Source organism: Artemia franciscana, unplaced genomic scaffold (assembly GCF_032884065.1).
Source record: "Artemia franciscana unplaced genomic scaffold, ASM3288406v1 Scaffold_1012, whole genome shotgun sequence".
In the NCBI taxonomy this organism is placed as follows: domain Eukaryota; kingdom Metazoa; phylum Arthropoda; class Branchiopoda; order Anostraca; family Artemiidae; genus Artemia; species Artemia franciscana.
Genome location: NW_027062722.1, coordinates 125,902 through 145,600, shown reverse-complemented (window position 1 = coordinate 145,600; position 19,699 = coordinate 125,902). Strand labels below are relative to the sequence as shown.

The 19,699-nt window shown below is 33.1% G+C and overlaps 1 protein-coding gene across 1 annotated transcript in view; it reads right to left on the bottom strand.

Moving 5' to 3' along the window:
- The window catches only part of LOC136042277 (E3 ubiquitin-protein ligase NRDP1-like), a 77,541-nt gene that overhangs the window by 25,011 nt on the left and 32,831 nt on the right, over positions 1 to 19,699 (bottom strand). Inside the window, exon 3 of the mRNA XM_065727230.1 lies at positions 6,792 to 7,353. Coding sequence (XP_065583302.1) covers positions 6,792 to 7,353 — 562 coding nt within the window. The remainder of the gene's footprint in view (positions 1 to 6,791; positions 7,354 to 19,699) is intronic.

Below are 19,699 nucleotides of genomic sequence, written 5' to 3'. Positions count from 1 at the left end.
TATATGATGGATAAGAATAATCCAATTAATTTAAAACATGCTTTGTCAAATAATAAAAGATATTTAGATGATATTTTGGTCTTAAATTGTAAGGATTTCATTGATATTTCTAAAAATATATATTCATCAGAGCTTATTCTTGAGCCTAGTCATGGCACTGGTCATGAAGATCATTTCTTAGATTTAAATATTAATATTTGTGATAATAATAAATTAAGTTTTAAAATGTATAATAAAACGGATGATTTTGATTTTGAAGTGATTAGTTTCCCATTCCCTGAAAGTAATATACACTAAAATAGCACATATTCAGCGTTTTTCTCGCAGTTACTTCGTTATGCAAGGATTTGTAGTAATTATATTGATTTTAAAAATAGATGTAAAATCTTAAGCCAAAAATTGATATCAAGAGGTTTTTCTGCAAATAAATTAACTTGGCAATTTAAAAAATTTAGTTTTCATTATAACGAACTTTTAAATAAATATCAAAAGAATTATCTAGAAATACTTAAAGAAATTTTAACTAATTTCGGAGGTTCGAGAAATGTTGTCACAGCGCCATTTATTTTGAATTGTGTTTCTAATTGAGCGAATTTTTTAAAAAATTAGCCACATGGTAAAGATGAATTCTATAATTGTTTAGTTCATTCAGGTTTTTTGCAATGTGTTAATATTTGTGATTTGGTAAAATTTATAATATTTAGTTTACCTATTGTTGCTAAAGGGAGGGATATATTAACAGGATAAGCTTGTTTTGGTTTTACTTGGTTGTTTTACATTTGCTGTTTTTTTTTTTTTCATAGGCATGTATTTTGTGGGTGATACCTGACGCGGGGATGCCATGGATATTCTGTGGTAGCCACAACACTGTGCTGGGTAGAGAATTTAGAGTGGCGAAACCCTATATAGGCTAGTGTATTCTCCTGATGAGCCCTTATGTTGGGTGTTGCCTCTGAATTATTTGTCTATATTATTTTTTCTATTGTTCGGTAAATGACTACTTATACTTATTGACGACATGACTGCCTGTCCATGGATTATTCTTTATGGTTGATTGTGTGTGGCTATACTGTTTGACCTATGTGATTGTGTGGATGAGTAGGGTTAAGGCCTCATTCAAGTGCTGGTCTATATTAATCACTAATTTAGGAAAGCAGTCTTCCTTTTCTCCTTCTGTCTTTTTTTTTTTTTTTTTTTTTTGTGTGTGTTTGTGCTGTAGCATTGGTGATTTCTCTTTTCATGATATATATATATATATATATATATATATATATATATATATATATATATATATATATATATATATATATATATATATATATATATATATATATGTGTGTGTGTGTGTGTGTGTGGTACAAAAATATTCGACTGCGGTAAATGCCCTCAAGTCATTTTGACTCATAAAAACGACACTAGCGCTTCTGTTTACCAGCCCAATGAGCCCCTTTCAAAGTTTGTACGACCACGTTTTCTAAGAAAATCTTATACGCCCCAAGGGTGTAACTTGAAACCTTTGCTTTAAGGACTGTAAGGGAGGGGGTTTTCATCCTCAAATACATAATTTCTGGACCTTTCAACTACGTTGAACAAAATGGATATCTTCAAATTTTTATGGTAAGTATTTGGGGAACACTTCCCCAAACTATTAAAATGGGTACTATCCCTCTCAATTTCAAATCGATTGAGTCCTATTAGAATTTTCTGAACTCCTTCTATACAAAGTGTCCTGGTCTAAAAAAAATATAATAACAATAGTTGTGTTAATATCTTGACTAATAATCTTGTGCTAATGTATTTTATGCTAACATTTCTTGACTTAAGGAGCACTATTGTGCTGCCTACGATTATTTTTTTTTCTAGAGGCATTTCATACAGAAGGGAAGGTCGTATAAACCCTTGAGGGTAGTCATTTGACTCAAAATCAGAAGGTCTAGTGCCCATTTTAAGAGTCAAAAGTGATCGGAGGACAATTAGCTCCCCCAGGCCCTTTTCTCCCATATGCATTTGATAAAAATCCGACATAGTCATTTTGTTAAAAATAGTTCAAACATTAGATAACAGAAGCCCGGGTTAACACAGCCCTTCGATCCCTGGGGCAAGTGCTGTAAGCTATGGCCGGGGTTATATGATGTTCTTGCGGAAAGGGGATGGTTGTATAAACTTCAGAAGGAACTCAAATATTTGGAAATCGAAAGTTCTAGTAAACTTTTTGAGTGTAAAAAGTGATAAGAGTGCTATTAGCTACCCCCCAGCCCTATTTTCCAAAATGTATCCCATCAAAATTTTAAGATGGCTCATTTAGTCCTATATTGCTCAAATATCAGACAACAAAAACTCTAGGGAAGACACAATCTCCTATAGCCCGGGAGAAAGTTTTGAAAGTTATGCCTCGGTGGCAGATAAGGCTCTTATGTAGGGAGTGGTTGTATAAACTTTAGAGGAGGATCATTTTATCGGAAATTGAAAAATCTAGTTCCATTTTTAAGAGTCAAGAGTGATCAGAAGGCATAAACCTCTGCACCCACTTTTCTCCAAATGCACCCGATCAAAACTTCGAGATAGTTATTTAGTTTAAATTAGTCCAAAGATCAGATAAATAGGGGGTCAACACAGCCCCTGCCCCCCGAGTCTGGTGGGAAGGTTTGTAAGTTATGACTGGGGGCCCTGTATTTTCAAAACTTAGCCATAGCTAACCGAGAGAGTTCATAAATTTTTCCTTTTTAGTCGTAATGCATGGGTAATTGAGAAGCACATAGTATTTATTTATATTTTTGCGTGTCTTTAGAAAATGTACAGTATTTGTAAAACTTAGCTGTTTCTACCCGAAAGAGAGCGTAAATTCTTTCGTTTTTGTGGTAATATATGGGTAATTAAGGAACACTTAGTATTTATTTCTATTTTCGTGTGTTTAAAAGAAAAATGTACTATCTTTGCAAAACTAGGCCATACCCAACTGAAAGACTGCATAAATTCTTCCTTTTTAGTCGTATTTTAGACGTGTGGGTAAATAAAGAATAATGTATGGGTATTTAAGAAAGTTTTCTGTACTTTTCCAAGGACTCAAGGAGATAAGGCAAAGTGGGCATTGAAATAGGCTATTTCAGACATAAGGCCCCCCCCCTCAGAATAAACAATGACCCACCGCCCCTCTTTTCTAGTACCTGTTGAACTAGAATCCGTCACCAAATATATTTTAATGATTGTTTTTAATCTACTGGGTTAAATCTAAAATTTAGATATTGGTCCAAGTTAGCAATTTGCCAACTTGACTTTTAAATCAATTAACATCCTCGAAATTTTAAATTGATCGCAACTTGGTTCTTATGGGGCCAAATTATGCTTTTCAGGACTTTTTTTTTGAAATGAGGAAACTTCTCAGGCTAACAACTTTTCATGAGGCTGATGGACATTTTAAACTACCTACTTTGTACTTTTTCTTTGGGTGCTCAATTCTGTGTGTGGGGAAATTTCCCGGAGGGAATTTTCAACGGAAGATTTTCCGAGGGGAACATCTTCAGTGGTAATTTCCCATGGGGTAGGATTTTTTTTGGAGGGAATTTTCTGGGTAGGAATTTCCCAGGGGAAATCTTCCGGGGGGTGGAGGAATTTTGCAGGGGGAACACCAGCTCCTAAAATGTTGATGGGGTATTAAGGGGTATAGGAACTAAAGGAAAAGTTTACCATGCGCATGCAGATTGCCACAAGGGTGTAATTCAAGAATGGATTCGGGTATTGCCCTCTCTTAGAGGCTACTAAGTTTTGAAGAAGGAATATGTTATGAATCGACGGTTATTCCAATATACTACTACTACTACTAATAACTCACTGCACCACCAAGCCACCTGAGGCCAACACAGCTACGCACACTCCTCCTTCAACCTATTCTATTTAAAGCCTCCCTCTTTACACCCTCCCAGGAAGTTTCCATTTCCTTTAAATCTTTATTTATGACATCCTCCCAACTCAGGCAAGGACGACCTGCTTTCCGTGTAGCCCCAGACGGTTGGCCAAAAAGGACAATCTTCGGTAGTCTAACATCCTTCATCCGTAGAACGTGGCCTAGCCATCTCAACCTTTCTTTCATTATAGCCACAGAAAGCGGGATTGAACCACACCTTTCGTACAACCTAATGTTTGAAATACAGTCAGTCAGCCGGGTACCCAGAACAATCCGTAGGCAATTTCTCTGGAAAACACTTAGTAAATTTTCATCTGCTTTTCGTAGTGTCCATGCTTCAGAGCCATATTTGACCACTGTCATCACTGTAGCTTCCAATATTCTAATCTTGGTTTGTAGGCTTATCTTTCTATTCTTCCAAACTTTTTTAACTGTGAAAAAACACTCTGAGCCTTAGCTATTCTACTTTTAACATCTTCACTGCTCCCACCATCTTTACTAATAATACTACCAAGGTAACTGAAGCTCCCAACCTGATCAATCTTTTCGTTACCTAAGGTCACCTGTTCATCTTCACTTATTCCTAGCCTTAGTGACTTAGTCTTATTAACATTAATTTTCAAGCCAATTTTAGCACCCTGAACTCGTTATGTTTAGGTAACTCCTGTTACTGTTTATATTGTTCCAATATAAACAGCAACAATTTTTTTCCTGTGCCTTTTTCTATTAGTTTTCAGCCCTCTGCAACGCTCTATAAAGTTGGAACTTTTAGAGAATCAAACAGTTCGCGGTAACGAACTGTGGTAAGAAGCAACCCGGCTCAATAGTAACCAAAACTCTACACAATGGTCACGTCAAAAGAATCGCATTTTTACACTGAGTCTAAATATATAAGTTTAATTAAGATTAATTTTACCTACCAAAAGTTAAGAGCCTGAGAAAATTTACCTTATTTTAGAAAATAGGAAGAAACACCCTTTAAAAATCAAAGAATCTTAACCAAAATCACACCATCAGATTTAGCGTATCAGAAAATACTACTGTAGAAGTTTCCAGCTCCTATATACAGAAATGTGGAATTAGTATTTTTTTTTCCCAAAAGACAGATTGCGGATGTGTGCATTTGTTTTTTTCTTCTTCTTTTCCCCAGGGGTAATCGTATTGACCCAGTGGTCCTAGAATATCGTGAAAGGGATCATTATAACGGAAATTAAAAGTTCTAGTGCCCTTTTTAAGCTACCAAAAGAAATTGGAAGACATCTAGGCCCCCTGCCACGCTAATTTTTTTCCAATGTCACTGGATACAATTTTGATATAGCCATTTTGATCAGCATAGTCAAAAAACCTAATAATTGTGTCTTTAGGGACGACTTACTCCCCTAAAGTCCCTGGGGGAGGGTCTACAAGTTACAAACTTCTACCATTGCTTACATATATTAATGATTATTGGGACGTGTACAGAGGTTTTCAGGGAGACTTTACACATTAAAGGGGGTTCGAGGGGGGCTATAATGTATTAACGCTCCATGGAGGAATTTGTCATGAGCGAAGAAAATTCCATGAAGTGGCCGCAGGATTTTCCAGCATTATTAAAAAAAATATCCCTACCCCTTTTCATCCGATCAAAACTATGAGAAAGCCATTTAGAAAAAAAAAATCTAATACAAATTTCGTTTTAATTATTCAAGTGTGTTAAGCCAAAATAAAAACATACATTAATTAATAAACGGTCAGAAATCTTAATAATAAAAAGAAGTTTTGTAACTACAAGCAGGGAGTGATATTGAAACTTAAAACGAACAGAAATTATTCTGTTTATGAAAGGGGTTGTCCCCTCCTCAACGCAGCGCTCTTTACGCTAAAGTTTTTCATTGTTTTACAAAGTAGAGTTGTGAGAAAGAGTCAAATTTATATATTTGACAAATAGGCTAGTGTTTTTTTTGCGAAATTTAATGCTGTCTATTAAAAGGATTTATCCGTATTTTAACTCTTATTTATAGTTTGATTTTATTATTCTAGTGGGTTTTTGTTACAATCTTTTATTATTTTTTATCTTTGCACCGAGTGCAAAGGCGTACAAGGAGATGGGTTGAATATTCGACAGCTCGTTGACTACATAGTTTCTTAGGTGCATTGTGAAAACAAATCCACACCATTTATCTTAAGGATTGTTAACACAAACATTGACTGGTTACTGACAGTCAACAGCTCCTGCCCCTTCGATGGTCAAACATTTCCTCATAAAAGAAAGTACAATGAAAATTATGTGAAAAAAGAAAAACTTCCTTCCGTTTACAGGGAACTCTTGCTGTTAGGTATATGACAGCAGTAATAAAATACTGTTTGAAACTAGGTATCAGCCACGAAAATGCAAATTTTGGGATTATATTTATAAAAAACTCTATTAATATCTAATTATTATATATAAGGATTATGATTATAAAAAACTCTAGCATTTATTCTACTAATAGTCATGATTTAATTACATATTAACAGAGGCACAACTCTGAAATCAAAAATTTTGTTGCTCCTCTTTGGAAAGTAGAAAAAGTAGTCCTATCATTTCATGGGTAAGCATTTTTGTGGCAAAATTTGATGGGTTTATTGAACATGTATCTTATTCTTTTACAGATTAGGCCACTAAAAGAGGTCCTAGGATCTATGTGATTCAGGATTTATCTAACTATTCTGGAAGTCAAGCCACCAGTCCAAGGAGTTAGGAATTACTTTAAGAGAAACACAACTACTAAAAATGTAACTGTTCCGAAATTTGCTAGTATCTAATAAAATGGACAATTGCGAAGTTGTTATTAGACTAGGAACTGAAAAAAAGTAAAAAAAAAATTTTTCAAATAAAAGTAATAAAAGTAAAAGTAAAATGTGTCTTTACCTGTTTCACTGTAGAACTCTCTATGTGAAGTAAATTCGACATTGATATTTGAATTTTCGCCATTTCAGCCCAAAGTAATTCATATTTGGACTCAATCATTACAATTTTGTCTTCATTTGCTTTTTTGACTCTTTCCAATTCTTTAACGAGATTAGTATTTGTACCAAGTATCTTTGACATATTTTCTTCATTTGCTTTTTCGACTTTTTTCAATTTCGTTGCCATGTCTCTTTGGTCTCTTGACATTTTCGAAATCTCAAACTTCAAACTTTGAGCACTTTCAGCCAATTTTGATTCTATCTCTGACATTTTGTTTTTATTTTCTGTTTCGATATCTACCAGTCCAAAGAGAATTTCGGAAGTTTCTTTCATCTCTAGCCTCAAACTTTGCGCACAATTATGGTTTGCAAGCTCACCAAAGCATATTGTAATTCCACATCCAGAGTTACAACTAACAAGTCTCTTAGGATCGAAGCTACATTCCAAAAGATGAGTCTCGAGTTGTTCCAGTACTACAATGGCAGGACATCCGTGTATTTGGTTGTTGCAAGTCAAGGTTAGTCTATGAACAAAAAATATCTGTTCATACTTTAAATAAATTTATACATGTCCAACCCCACTGGACAAGTAAATAAGTATATACTTGTCCAATGGCTGCAAAAATACATTGGAAAATAATACAGGACAAAGAAAGAAAGAGATAAAACCAATAGTGCGACCTAATCGGCAACATAAGCTTTACAACAAACAAATTCAATGAAACTATAAAAATCATATCCCAGAAGCCTAAATAAGATACTCAATTATTCATTTACACCCCACCCCACGAAAAAAAGACAAAGGAACTAAAATTCATAATCAGTAAAAAGGATTTCTTTTATTTCTCTCTTGAAAAAAGAAAAATGACTATTATTGTTTAGACTTTGATCTAGATTAGTCCAACTTCTAATCCCACTATGAAGTAAAGAAAACGTCGACCGGGTCAAACCAGTCAATGGAATATTAATCTCTCCAGAAGATCGAATGTCATAATTGTGTATCATAAATCTCATATTAACCAAACTTTCAAAACATGAAAGATTTTTACCATGATGCAGCCTAAAAACAAACCAAAAAGTACATAACTCTCATAGTCTAGTGGCTGGTAATATCCTTATTCGCTCTCAGACGTTCCAGACTGAATCCAAGGGTTGTAGGCTAACAATCAAACGAACTGCATTATTTTTTAAGAGCTTGTACGGTCCTGACAATGTAAGGAAATACACCAAGCCTAGCGCTACTAAAATACAAAATACATAGATGGACAAGCGAAAACTGAAGAAGGTGGAGGACATTGTAGAAGAAAATGCTTAAGTTTTTTCATTATATCTAGATTACGAAACAAAATTTTACTCAGAGATTGTTCATGAAAATTGAATGATAAAATATCATCAATATAAACCCTCAGGTATTTCATCGATAAAGCACGCTTTAAAATTCCAATGTGTTACAATTTCATTCTCCAAGGATAATAGATGCTCGAAACTTTTGCAATCAAAAACGTACAAAAACTAATTTAAAAAAATATTTCTCCTAAAAAGAAGGTTTTTCAAAGAAAAGTAAAGGCCATTTCAGAATTCAGATAACCAGAAATCAATTTTAAAAAGTAAATGAAAGCCCAAACGAAAAGAAATTAAATAAACAATCAGCAAAAATATACGACAAGTAATAATGTAAATGAATAAACAAATCACAAGACAATTAATGCTTAAATCGAATATACAAATCTACCTTAAAACAAAAAAAAATATTTTACTATTGAAATATAAATGAAAAGGGGTTTAGTAAGTTTGTCTGAATGTAAACAGTGAGAAAATTGTTAAATTTTGGATTACAATGATTATCTTGGATTGACTGATACAGTGTATCTGTGGATGCTTAAGTGGGCTAGGTAAAACCTACCTTACTAAGTTCTGCCCATAAAGTTGGCATTTGTTTGAAGCTATCTATTGAAATAATTAACTCATCTTTTTTTGGCGTTGACATTATTAGTTTCTTAATAATTTCAACTATTATAGATGGCGTTCATTTAGACGTTGAATCGTGAACGGGATACCGTGATCGGGATACCTAGTTTATTACTCGAAGATGTCCAAAGTAAAATCGTCCCTAGAGACGTCTGATCACGAGTCGTTGGAGTCTCTTACTGTCATGAATGAAAAAAGTGTTGCAGTGCTGCTGGATATGTTGAAGGACGTAATAGGGTCATTCAAAGTCCCCGGTGGCAAATTTAATGCCTCCCAAATATGCAGCAGAATCCAATATCTTCACCAACGAACAATCGAAGAGAACATTGAACTCCTTCGAATCGAAAATTTCCGTCTGAATGAAGTTGTGAATCTACAGAAAGAGCTTGAGCGGATAAAATAGCAAAAAAATGGACAGATTTGTGTACCCGCACCCCAGCAGGCGTCTTATGCCCAAGCGCTCAAGGGTCCTGAAACATTCTCTGTGATTCTGGAGCCTGTATCTGCGGAAAAACGAAACCGTATGAATTTTGACGAATCCATGCAAGTTACGGAATCTATCAGCAGAGTTGTCAAAGGAGAAAATTCCGATTTTTCCGTGAAGAAAGTTGTTCCGCCGAAGGAAGGTAGAGTCATCTTGGAATTGGGGTCGAAAAGGGAGCTAGAGGCAGCCATGTCAGTACTGACAGAGAAAGTGTCGGACACGAAGTACAAACCGAAAGAGGTGAAAAAGCACTTTCCAAGAATGTTAGTCAATGGGGCTCCCTCCCCTCAGGTCAAAGGCAAAAGTGAAAAATACCTGCTGCAGTGTAACCTAGAAATTCAGCGGATGGCCAACGAAGGGGAAAGCTTCAGGATCATCACCATTCTTGAAAACGCGTCGAAAAGGAAAGTTGTTGTGGAAGTTAGTCCAAAGATCTGCCAATTTATACTGTCCCAAAGAGGCTTACGGATCGGTTTTATCCTTGCCTCTTGCGACGACTATGTACACTTGATAAGATGTAGCAAATGTTGCTTATACGGTCATCGGAAGACAGATTGTAGAGCGGACGAAGTATGCTCATGGTGCATGGGCCCGCACACTTATGAAAATTGCGACAAGTCCGTTTCGTCCCGCCCAAATTGCCGGGCTTGCGAAAAAAACAAACTTAATTCAGATGGGCATGCTGCCTATGAGTTAAGCAAATGCCCGGTTGCAAAGAAGTTAACTGCTCGTTTAAAGAATAATATCAAGTTTAATTGACTCAATCTCGAGATGTGAATATTGATAAGAATAACTTAACAGTGCTTCAAATTAATTTGCAACATTCTTATTCAGCAACCTTACAGTTGCAAAAAACAATAGAAGAACTGAAACCGGATATAGTTCTGTTGCAAGAACCGTATGTAAATAAATTCTGTAAAATATCATTTGTTCCATATAGTTACAAGCGTTTTTCAAAAATTGACACAGATGAGAAATTTTTTTTTGCTGCCGTATTAGTGAAAAATAGTCTAAAAGCTGACGTACACCATAACCTCTCGTTTAATGAATGTGTGACAGTTTCAGTTTATTTGAACAGTAGACCTTTGACATTCTGTTCGGTATATTGCCCTCCTTCGGTGCAGCGATTGATAGATAATATCAGCTTTTTAGACAAGGTCAGACATTTTGCTAATTACGTTGTTGGGGGGGATTTTAACGCTAAAAGCCCTTTGTGGCTGAGTAACAGTCAAACTGACAAGAAAGGCAAGGAGCTTGAAGATTTTTTTGCTAGTAAATCATTGTTAGTAGTGAATGATCCTAGTGAGACAACGTATGGGCTACGCAATACAACTAGCCCAGACGTTACTGCTGTAGGTACTAATCTTGTCCAAAGTGTAAAGTGTTGGAAATTTCTTGATGAATACCCTTCTTTTTCCGATCACTCGTACATTTTATTTACTTTGGAGTTTAATTTTCCCATATTTGAGACTGAAGAGCCAAGATACATTTATAAGAAAACTAAATGGGATACTTTTAGTGCTACTTTATTACGTGGAATCGATGACATTTATTCTCTACCTATGTCCTCGGTGGAGGAAATTGATTGTGCTGCTAATGAAATTAAGAATTTAATGCAAAAAGCAACTAAGGAATCGACCCCTCTTAAAAATAGTCACAAACAAAGCAAATATGCAAGGTGGTGGAACCAAGATTTGACAGATTTAAGAAAGAAGTACAGACATGCTCAAAGGGTCTATAAGAGACTTGGTACCGTTGAAAAGCGATCGAATAAAGAATCAAACAGATCTAGATTATAAAACGAAAATTTTGGCAGCGAAAAAGGAAGATTGCAAAAAGTTCTGCGAAGAAAAAGCTAGTTTGGACCCTTGTAACACTATAAATAAAATTTGCAAGTTAAAAGGCTCTGCGACTCTCCCAGTTCATATTTTAAAACAAGATGGGTCGATGACAGATTCACCTAAAGAGGCTGGAGAACAACTTCTAGGTAAATGGTTTTCGTCAGATGATAATTCTAATGACAGTATTGCTCAAAAGTTGATAAGAAAAGAAACAGAAAATATCTCTAGTGAAAATCAGGATAAAATGGAACCTATTACCATAGAAATTTTACAGGATGTTATTAAGTCGATCAAACCCATGAAGGCTCCGGGACCTGATGGTATAATGAATTTTACCATAAAGAAAAATATTAATGTTTTATCACCTACTTTGTTGAAGCTTTTTAATGGTTGCCTAAAGACATCATATTTTCCTGTCCTTTGGAAACAAGCAAATATTATAGTAATTCTTAAAAAAGGGAAAACTAATGATGGTAACCCCGGTTCTTATCACCCAATTAGCTTGTTGTCAAACATAGGAAAAATTTTTGAACGGATTATTATGAATAGATTAGATAAACTTAGTTTGGATAATTGTTGGGTTTCTAAAAGACAATTTGGGTTTTGCAAGGGTAAAAGTACAATAGATGCAGTTGACAATATGGTAAGCGTTATTGAGAAAAATAAAGAGGAAAAGAAATTCACACTTTGTCTTTTTTTTTGACATTAAAGGAGCATTCGACAATGCATTGCATCCAGGTATTTTAAAAAAGCTCAAGGATAAGAAATGCCCAATTCAATTGTTAAGACTAGTGAAAAGTTTTTTATCAGATAGGACGGTATCATATGGAAAAGATGTATCCCGGAAGTTGGAAAAGTCTTGTCCGCAAGGATCACTTTTGTCTCCTTTTTTATGGTTAATCAACATAAATGACCTTTTAGAAATGGATTTTTGTGAAAATTGTGCGATTCAGGCATATGCTGACGACGTCACTGTAATTTTAACAGGTAAAAATATCCTGTTTTTTGAAAATTTGGCGGGAAAAATATTTCAGAAGTTTGAAGTGTGGGCTACAGAAAACAAACTTACTTTCGACCAACGTAAAACAGAAGCTGTATTGTTCACAAGCAAACACAAAGTTCCTGTTGTAAATCTTTTTTTTGCAGGAGAAAAAATTAATATACAACAAAAAGCCCGTTACTTAGGAATTATTTTAGATAGGAAACTTTTATGGACTGATCATGTCTCTTCCCGAGTTACTGCTGCAAAGCAGTATTCGACGAGACTCCTTTGTGCAGCGAAGATGACATGGGGTCTCAAACCACAAGCTTTAAGAAAATTATATAAATCAGTTATAGAAAGTACAATTTTGTATGGGGTATCAGTTTGGTTTTCAGCTCTTAGAAAGAAAAATATTTTACAAATGCTACAGTCTGCTCAAAGAACTTCAATGATAATAATCTCAAAATCTTTCCGTTCTGCCCAAAATGACGTAATTACAGCCATTGCTGGGGTTTTGCCAATCTCTTTCCGAGCAACTGAGCTAGCGACATTGCGCTATGCGAAAAAAGGCCGTCCAAGTCACTTGCCAAATTTCACTTCTCCTGAATTTCCCCTTTCTAAACGCTCATCCAATCATAGTACTTTCACTGATGAATCATTAGTAGATATCTTCGGCCTTCCGACAATACGAGAAATCCATACTTCAACTTTTCATATTAATAGAAAGGCATTGAAAAATATACTTTACGGACGATGGTATGAAGAATTTAAGAATAAAGTTAGTTCTTGGTCAATTCGCTTTTTTGCCTCAACAGAAGATTTATTAGCTGCTTGCAAAGTTCAGCCCTCCTACCATCTAACGCAGATTATTACGGGTCATTGCAGGCTAAATTTCTTTCTTCACCGAATAAACAAAATTGATACGGAGTTGTGCCTTTGCGGTGTAAATGAAACTTGTTCCCATTTTCTTTTTGAGTGCCCTATTTTTGTTCGTGAACGTTTAGAATTAATATTTCACCTTAATAGTAATAGTATTCAATGTTCCTTTCCCGTTTAATCTTGATTTGATTTTTAAATTTAGGAATGTTAGAAATATTTTACTGAAATACATAAGAAAAACTAAACGTTTGGATTTGGGGTTATAATCTTATTTAAAAAATATGTGGATTTTTTTTATGTCTGATAACGGAATTCAGTGTGTATTATTTAGTTTGTCTTTTTGTTTTTGTTTTCTCTTCTTTAGTTAGATTGTATGTACAAAATTATGTGTTTTGTAGTTTATTTTAGATGCTTAGTTTTGCTCCTTTGTTAGTCGTGAAATGCCGTAAGGCTAATTTTTTTTCTTTTTTTTCTTTTTTCTTTTTATCCATAGTGTTTAGCTTTAGAATAGAAAGTGAAATACTTTTTGTAAGTCAAATCACTAAATAAATTTATTCAAATATAAATGAAACCCAAAATGAACAGAAGTTAAAAAAACAACCTTTTGCATCATTGGTGTTTTACTGAAAACGCTATAATAATAATAATAATTTATTTATCACCCATACGATACAGAAAGTAAATATGGCGGAGTAAGAATAAATTTGAAACACAAAGAGAAAAACAAATATACACAAAAGATAAACGAAATAAACGGATAAGACGGTGGTGAGGGGATAGGCGCGCAAAATCAGTACTGAAGAGTTTCCTGTGTAGATTTTCCAACTTTAAAGTTCATGAGAAACTGAAAATTTGCTAATAAGAATTAAGTTTTTTGTCCCAGGTGGAAGATATTGAGAAGATTCACAAAATTTGCCTTAATATGGGGGAAAAGAGCTGAGGCATAAAGGAGAGTATAATAACAGAAAGAAGAATAAAATTTAGCCAGCACACGTTTATCATAATTCTCTCTGTTTGCAACAATCTTTGCATAGCCAATCAGGATCTTTTTACATATATCACAAACAGTAAGCTGAAACGGCTTTTTGGAATGGCTAATCAGAAGTAAATCATCAGCATATGCAAGATAAGAAACTTCCGTTAAAGCACAAAGGTATGTACGTGAAATCTTAGCCACCGTATTAGAAATACAAATCTTAAAAAGGGTAGGGGACAGAACACCACCCTACCTAACTCCTCTTCTTACATTTAAAATAGTGTTTGGTGTAGATTTTAATTGAAGAACAGAATTTGAATACCAAATCTAAGAAGCATTGTAACAGAAATATTGACTCCAGAATTATACAGAGAAAAAAGGAAAATATATTTGTAATTATATTACTAAAATTTACTTTTGTACTTAATATTGAAAATAAACATTAGAATTATAGTAAAACTGTTAACTGATGAGCTTTCGGATATTAATATCATTATACATCAAATATTCACTTTAATTTATTAGCTTTTTCTAAAATTTTTCAACACGAGCATGGTTGCACTAAAAACAAGGGTTTCGATGCTACACCCGTCTTTAACTGTAAGAACCTAAAGCCTACTGTATCGTTTTCACTGAAAACAAATTATATTACAAACAATTCTTTTTCCAGTTCTAACAGCATTCAAAATTAAAATAAAATTGCAGTGAAATAAAATCTTGAACTGATGTATCTATCAACAAATATGTCATCATATATCAAATATTCAATTTGGTTTCGTTTATACTTTACAAGACTCTTCAAAACACTTATAAATTCAAATATAGTTCGGACAACGGACTTGCAGGAAAAATAAGATATCATTGAACGGACCTCTGCATGATAAAACATTATTGCGTAAACGGAAAAAAATGGTAAGTAGGAAAATAATTCTATTTATTTTAACAAAGAATTAAACCTATTCAAAACTTTAAAGAAGAAAACCAAAAGTTTGAAGCTTAGTGGAAATGATAATAAAAAAACATCATTACCAAATTTCTTTTCTTATACTACTACTACTACTAAGGACTCACCTTAGCACCAAGCCGTCTGAGGCGAACAGGCCAATATTTTATATACTTTTCTTATAAGTTCAGCAATGCCTTTTTAAGACATGAAAAAAGCTGATATAATTTTTTGAGTCCACTTCAGAAGCACTAAAGTTATTATGTAATCTAAAAAAATATTTAAGTTGAATGAGCAATATTCTTAATATTTTAATTCAAACAAGAAAAATTCGTAAGAATTTTTAATTAGTGGTATTTTTTTGTTAGATTACATCTACTCACTACATGATTATACTTAAGGGTTTGAACTCAGCCAGTTATATAATGTTGCTAGAAACCCCCCCCTAAATTTTTTTAAGTATTAAAAATGACGATTCGATGCAGCAATTCAAAAACCTTAAAAAAGAAAAAACTGGAAGGTTCACGCTTGGTACCTATCGTTGTTCAAAATTGAACTAGCTTCAATAATCAATTTTTTTAAGAAGATGAACTTTCAGATATTAATATCTTTATACATCAAATATTCAGTTTAATTTATTAGCTCTTTCTAAAATTGTTCATTAAAATATGGTTTCACTAAAAACAAGTGTTTGTATACTGCCCCCTTCCTTAGCTGTAAGAACCTCAGGCCTACTGCATCATTTTCACTGAAAACGAATTATATTACAACTATTTCCTTTTCCAGTTCTTACAGAATTAAAAATGAAAATAAAATTGCAGTGAAATAAAACCGTAAACTGATGGATTTATCAACAAATATATCATCAATTATCACATATTCAATTTGGTTTTGTTTATAGTTTCCAAGACACATATAGTTTTTACATATACTTTAGACATCGGACTTGCGGTAATAATTAAATATCTTTGAATAGACCTCTACATGAAAAGACAATAAATTGTGTAAACAGTAAAAAACTGGTTAAAATATAAATAATTACTTTTTTATTTACAGTTTTTTGCTGTTTATGCAATTTAATGTTTTTTTATGTAGAGATCCATTCAAAGATATCTGAATTTTTCTGCAAGTCCGATATCTAACTACATGGGAAAACTATATGTGTCTTAAGCAGTCTTGTAAAGTGTAAACAAAACCAAACAGAATATTTGATATATGATGATATATTTGTTGATAGATCCATCTGTTCAAGATTTTATTTCACTGAAATTCTATTTTCATTTTTAATGCTGTAAGAACTGGAAAAGGGAGTATTTGTAATATATTTTGTTTTCACTGAAAAGGACGCAGTAGGCTTTAGGTTCTTACAGTTAAGGAAGGAGGCAGTATTCAAACTCTCATTTTGCTTAAACCATATTCGTATTGAACAATTTTAAAAAGAGCTAATAAATTAAACTGAATATTTGATGTATATTGATATTAGTATCTGAAAACTCATCAGTTCACAATTTTACTGAACTTTTAATGTTTATTTTCAATACTATGTTCAATAGAAAATCGTTCAAATGTAATTACAAATATTTTTGAAATAGTCTTTCTGTTATATTACTTCTTAGATTTCGATATTCAAATTCTGTTCTTCAATTAAAATCTACACCAGACACTATTATAAGGTTAAGAAGAAGAGTTAGGTAGGGTGGTGTTCTGTCCTCTACTGTTTTTAAGATTTGTATTTCTAGTGCGGTGGCTATTTTGCGGATGTTTCTTATCTTGCATGGGATGACGATTTGCTTCTGATTAGTCATTCCAAAAAGTGTATTCCCAAATTGTCTCTACAGTCTCTGATGATTTTTGTAATATAGTCCTTTCACTTAAATTACATAAGTGTGAGTTTTTCCCTATAACTGTACTTCTGCTAACCCTTTTCACTATAAAAACTTCAATATCCCGCTCTTTGATTGTATCCGCCGGCAGTATCCTCTTACTGCCAAGTTGATTGTGTCCTCTTGTTGATTGTATTACCAATAATAATTTATTCTTACTCTGCCATATTTACTTTCTGTATCGTATGGGTGATAAATAAATTATTATTATTATTATCGCGTTTTCAGTAAAACACCGATGATGCAGAAGGTTTTAGACTTACAGAGAGAGAAAGAAGCAATATCCAAATTCTTATTTGTAGTGATTTTTGTTCGTTTCAGCCTTGATTTGCATATTTTAAATTTAAGTTTCACTCGTTTTGAGCTTAATTTACTGATTTATATTATTAACTATTTTATGTTTGTTTGCATCTATTGTTTTTTAATTTCTGTTCGCTTTGGGTTTCATTTATAGTTGAATACTAAAATATTTTTCTTTGTTTCAAGGTTGATTTGTATATTCAACTTAAGCATTAATTGCCTAATGATTAATTTGTTCATTTTTTTATTATTACTTTTTTTATATTTTTGCAGGTTATTTATTTAATTTCTGTTCGTTTTGGGTTTCTTTTATTTTTTAATACTGATTTCTGGTCGTTTTGATTCTGAATATCAGCAGGTGTGTATCTACTGATCTTAAGTCTGAAATGGCTTTTACTTTTTTTGATATGACTTCTTTTTTGGAAATTATTTTTTTTATTTTTTTTTTTAAATTACTTTTTGTGCGTTTTTGATTGCCAAAAGTTTCAAGTTGTTGACAAATCCTTACTACAAAATTAATTTTTTTTTCAAAATCAAAAGTTCATCAAGGTATCAAAACTAGAATCAAAGTAGCAATATCAAAATCAAAACAAGGACATAAAGCATCCATTATCAAAGGATTAATGAAATAGTATTAGTTTGTGGAATTTTAAAGCATGGTCTATTGATTAAATACCTGGGGGTTTTTATTGCAGAGATTTTTTCATTCAAGTTTTAACAACAATCTGTAAGAATTTTGTCTCGTAATCTAAATTCATTATGTCCTACGCCTCCTTTATTTTTCCTTTGTCCATCCGTATATTTTGTATTGTGGTATCGTTAGGCTTGGTACATTTGCTTCCGTTGTCCAGCTCGTAAGAGCTCTTCAAAATAATGCAGTTCGTTTGATGGTTGGCTTACAACCCTCGGATTCAGTCTGGAACGTCTACGAGCGAATAAATATACTACTACCCTCTAGACTAGGAGAGATATATATTTTTTTGTTTATTTTTAAGCGATATCATGGTACATATATATATATATATATATATATATATATATATATATATATATATATATATATATATATATATATATATATATATATATATATATATATATATATGTATATATATATATATATATATATATATATATATATATATATATATATATATATATATATATATATATATATATATATATATATATATATATATTGGCTTGAACAGCAAGGAAAATCTGTTGACTTGCAAAACAAGGAAGGTGGCTGAAACAACTATATTTTGCATTTACAGCAAGTTTGTCATTTTTAGCCCGCTCATGTTTTTTTGCCGTACCATACAGATGGGAAAAAATAAATGACAATATTACTGATGGTGAAGTCATACCTTTATTCAAATATTTCGAGTAAACTAGAATTAGGTTATGCTTCTATTCTAAAGAAACGTCGCCTTTCATGGCTGAAATCAAGTCTTGTGTTGAAGATCTAGTTTATTATTTAACATCGACCGTTACCACAGCGTATTGAACTCGAATCCTTCTGAGCCGAAGGAAAATCCTTTCTCCACTGTACTGTAGCAACTTTTATATAAATATACCATTCATTTTATGGATGCTAAGACGTGACAAATGTGTTGAAAATTATCCCTTATGATTACGGAGTAATTAGCTATTTTATCTCCTTTGTTATAGTTTAGTATAAACTAAAAAATTATTATATAACTTAATTTTTTTAATTTGTGGCCGGATTCCAATGGCAGCTGGCAATCTAGTAAGGGACAATAGCCCTTAACTCCAAAATTTAGAGTCAGATCGAAACAAAAGTATACTATTAGGATGACAATGTCCAAAACCCCTATGTAGGAAACCTACAGAAGAAAATCCATTGGCTTGAAAAACAAGATAAGTGGCTGGAACTACGCTATTCTGCACCAAAGGCATCTTTTTTCCGTTTTTATTTTTTCCGTTAGAACGAACTCTAGCCTATACGAACCGAAATACTTACTCTAAAAAGCAACTTCCGAGAATGATGAATAATATTAAAGAACAAACTATAGCCAATAGTAATTAAAGTATTTATATATATATATATATATATATATATATATATATATATATATATATATATATATTAGAGGGTCAGTATTAATCTAGGGCTTGGGTGGGGCTGGCTGTACACAACTTTTCCGTGATGGCTCTTTTTTTCACTAATCTGAGCGAACAACTAAAAAAGCAAAACAATAAATCATCAAACCTTATTGCCTTTTTGACCTTTAGATTTTTATTGTACAAACTAAAGCTTTATACAAGAGATAACCATTCACAAGCAGTATATAGAGCTATCCTCTTATTCGTGCTGCAAATGGGAAGATATTAGGGGGGCAGGCATAATTCTAGGGCATGGGTGGGGCTTACTGCACACAACTTTCCCGTGGTGGTCCTGTTTTCATAAGTCTTAGCACACAATTAAAAAGGCAAAAAACACCAAAACCTTATTGACTTTGTGACCTTAGTCTTCTGTGGTCTGAAATTATGTAAAAGAAAAATGTTAGTTGCAAAGACCTAAAACAACTTTACACAAGATATAAACACTCACAAGCAGTAGGCTATATGGAGCTATCCTCTCATTTGT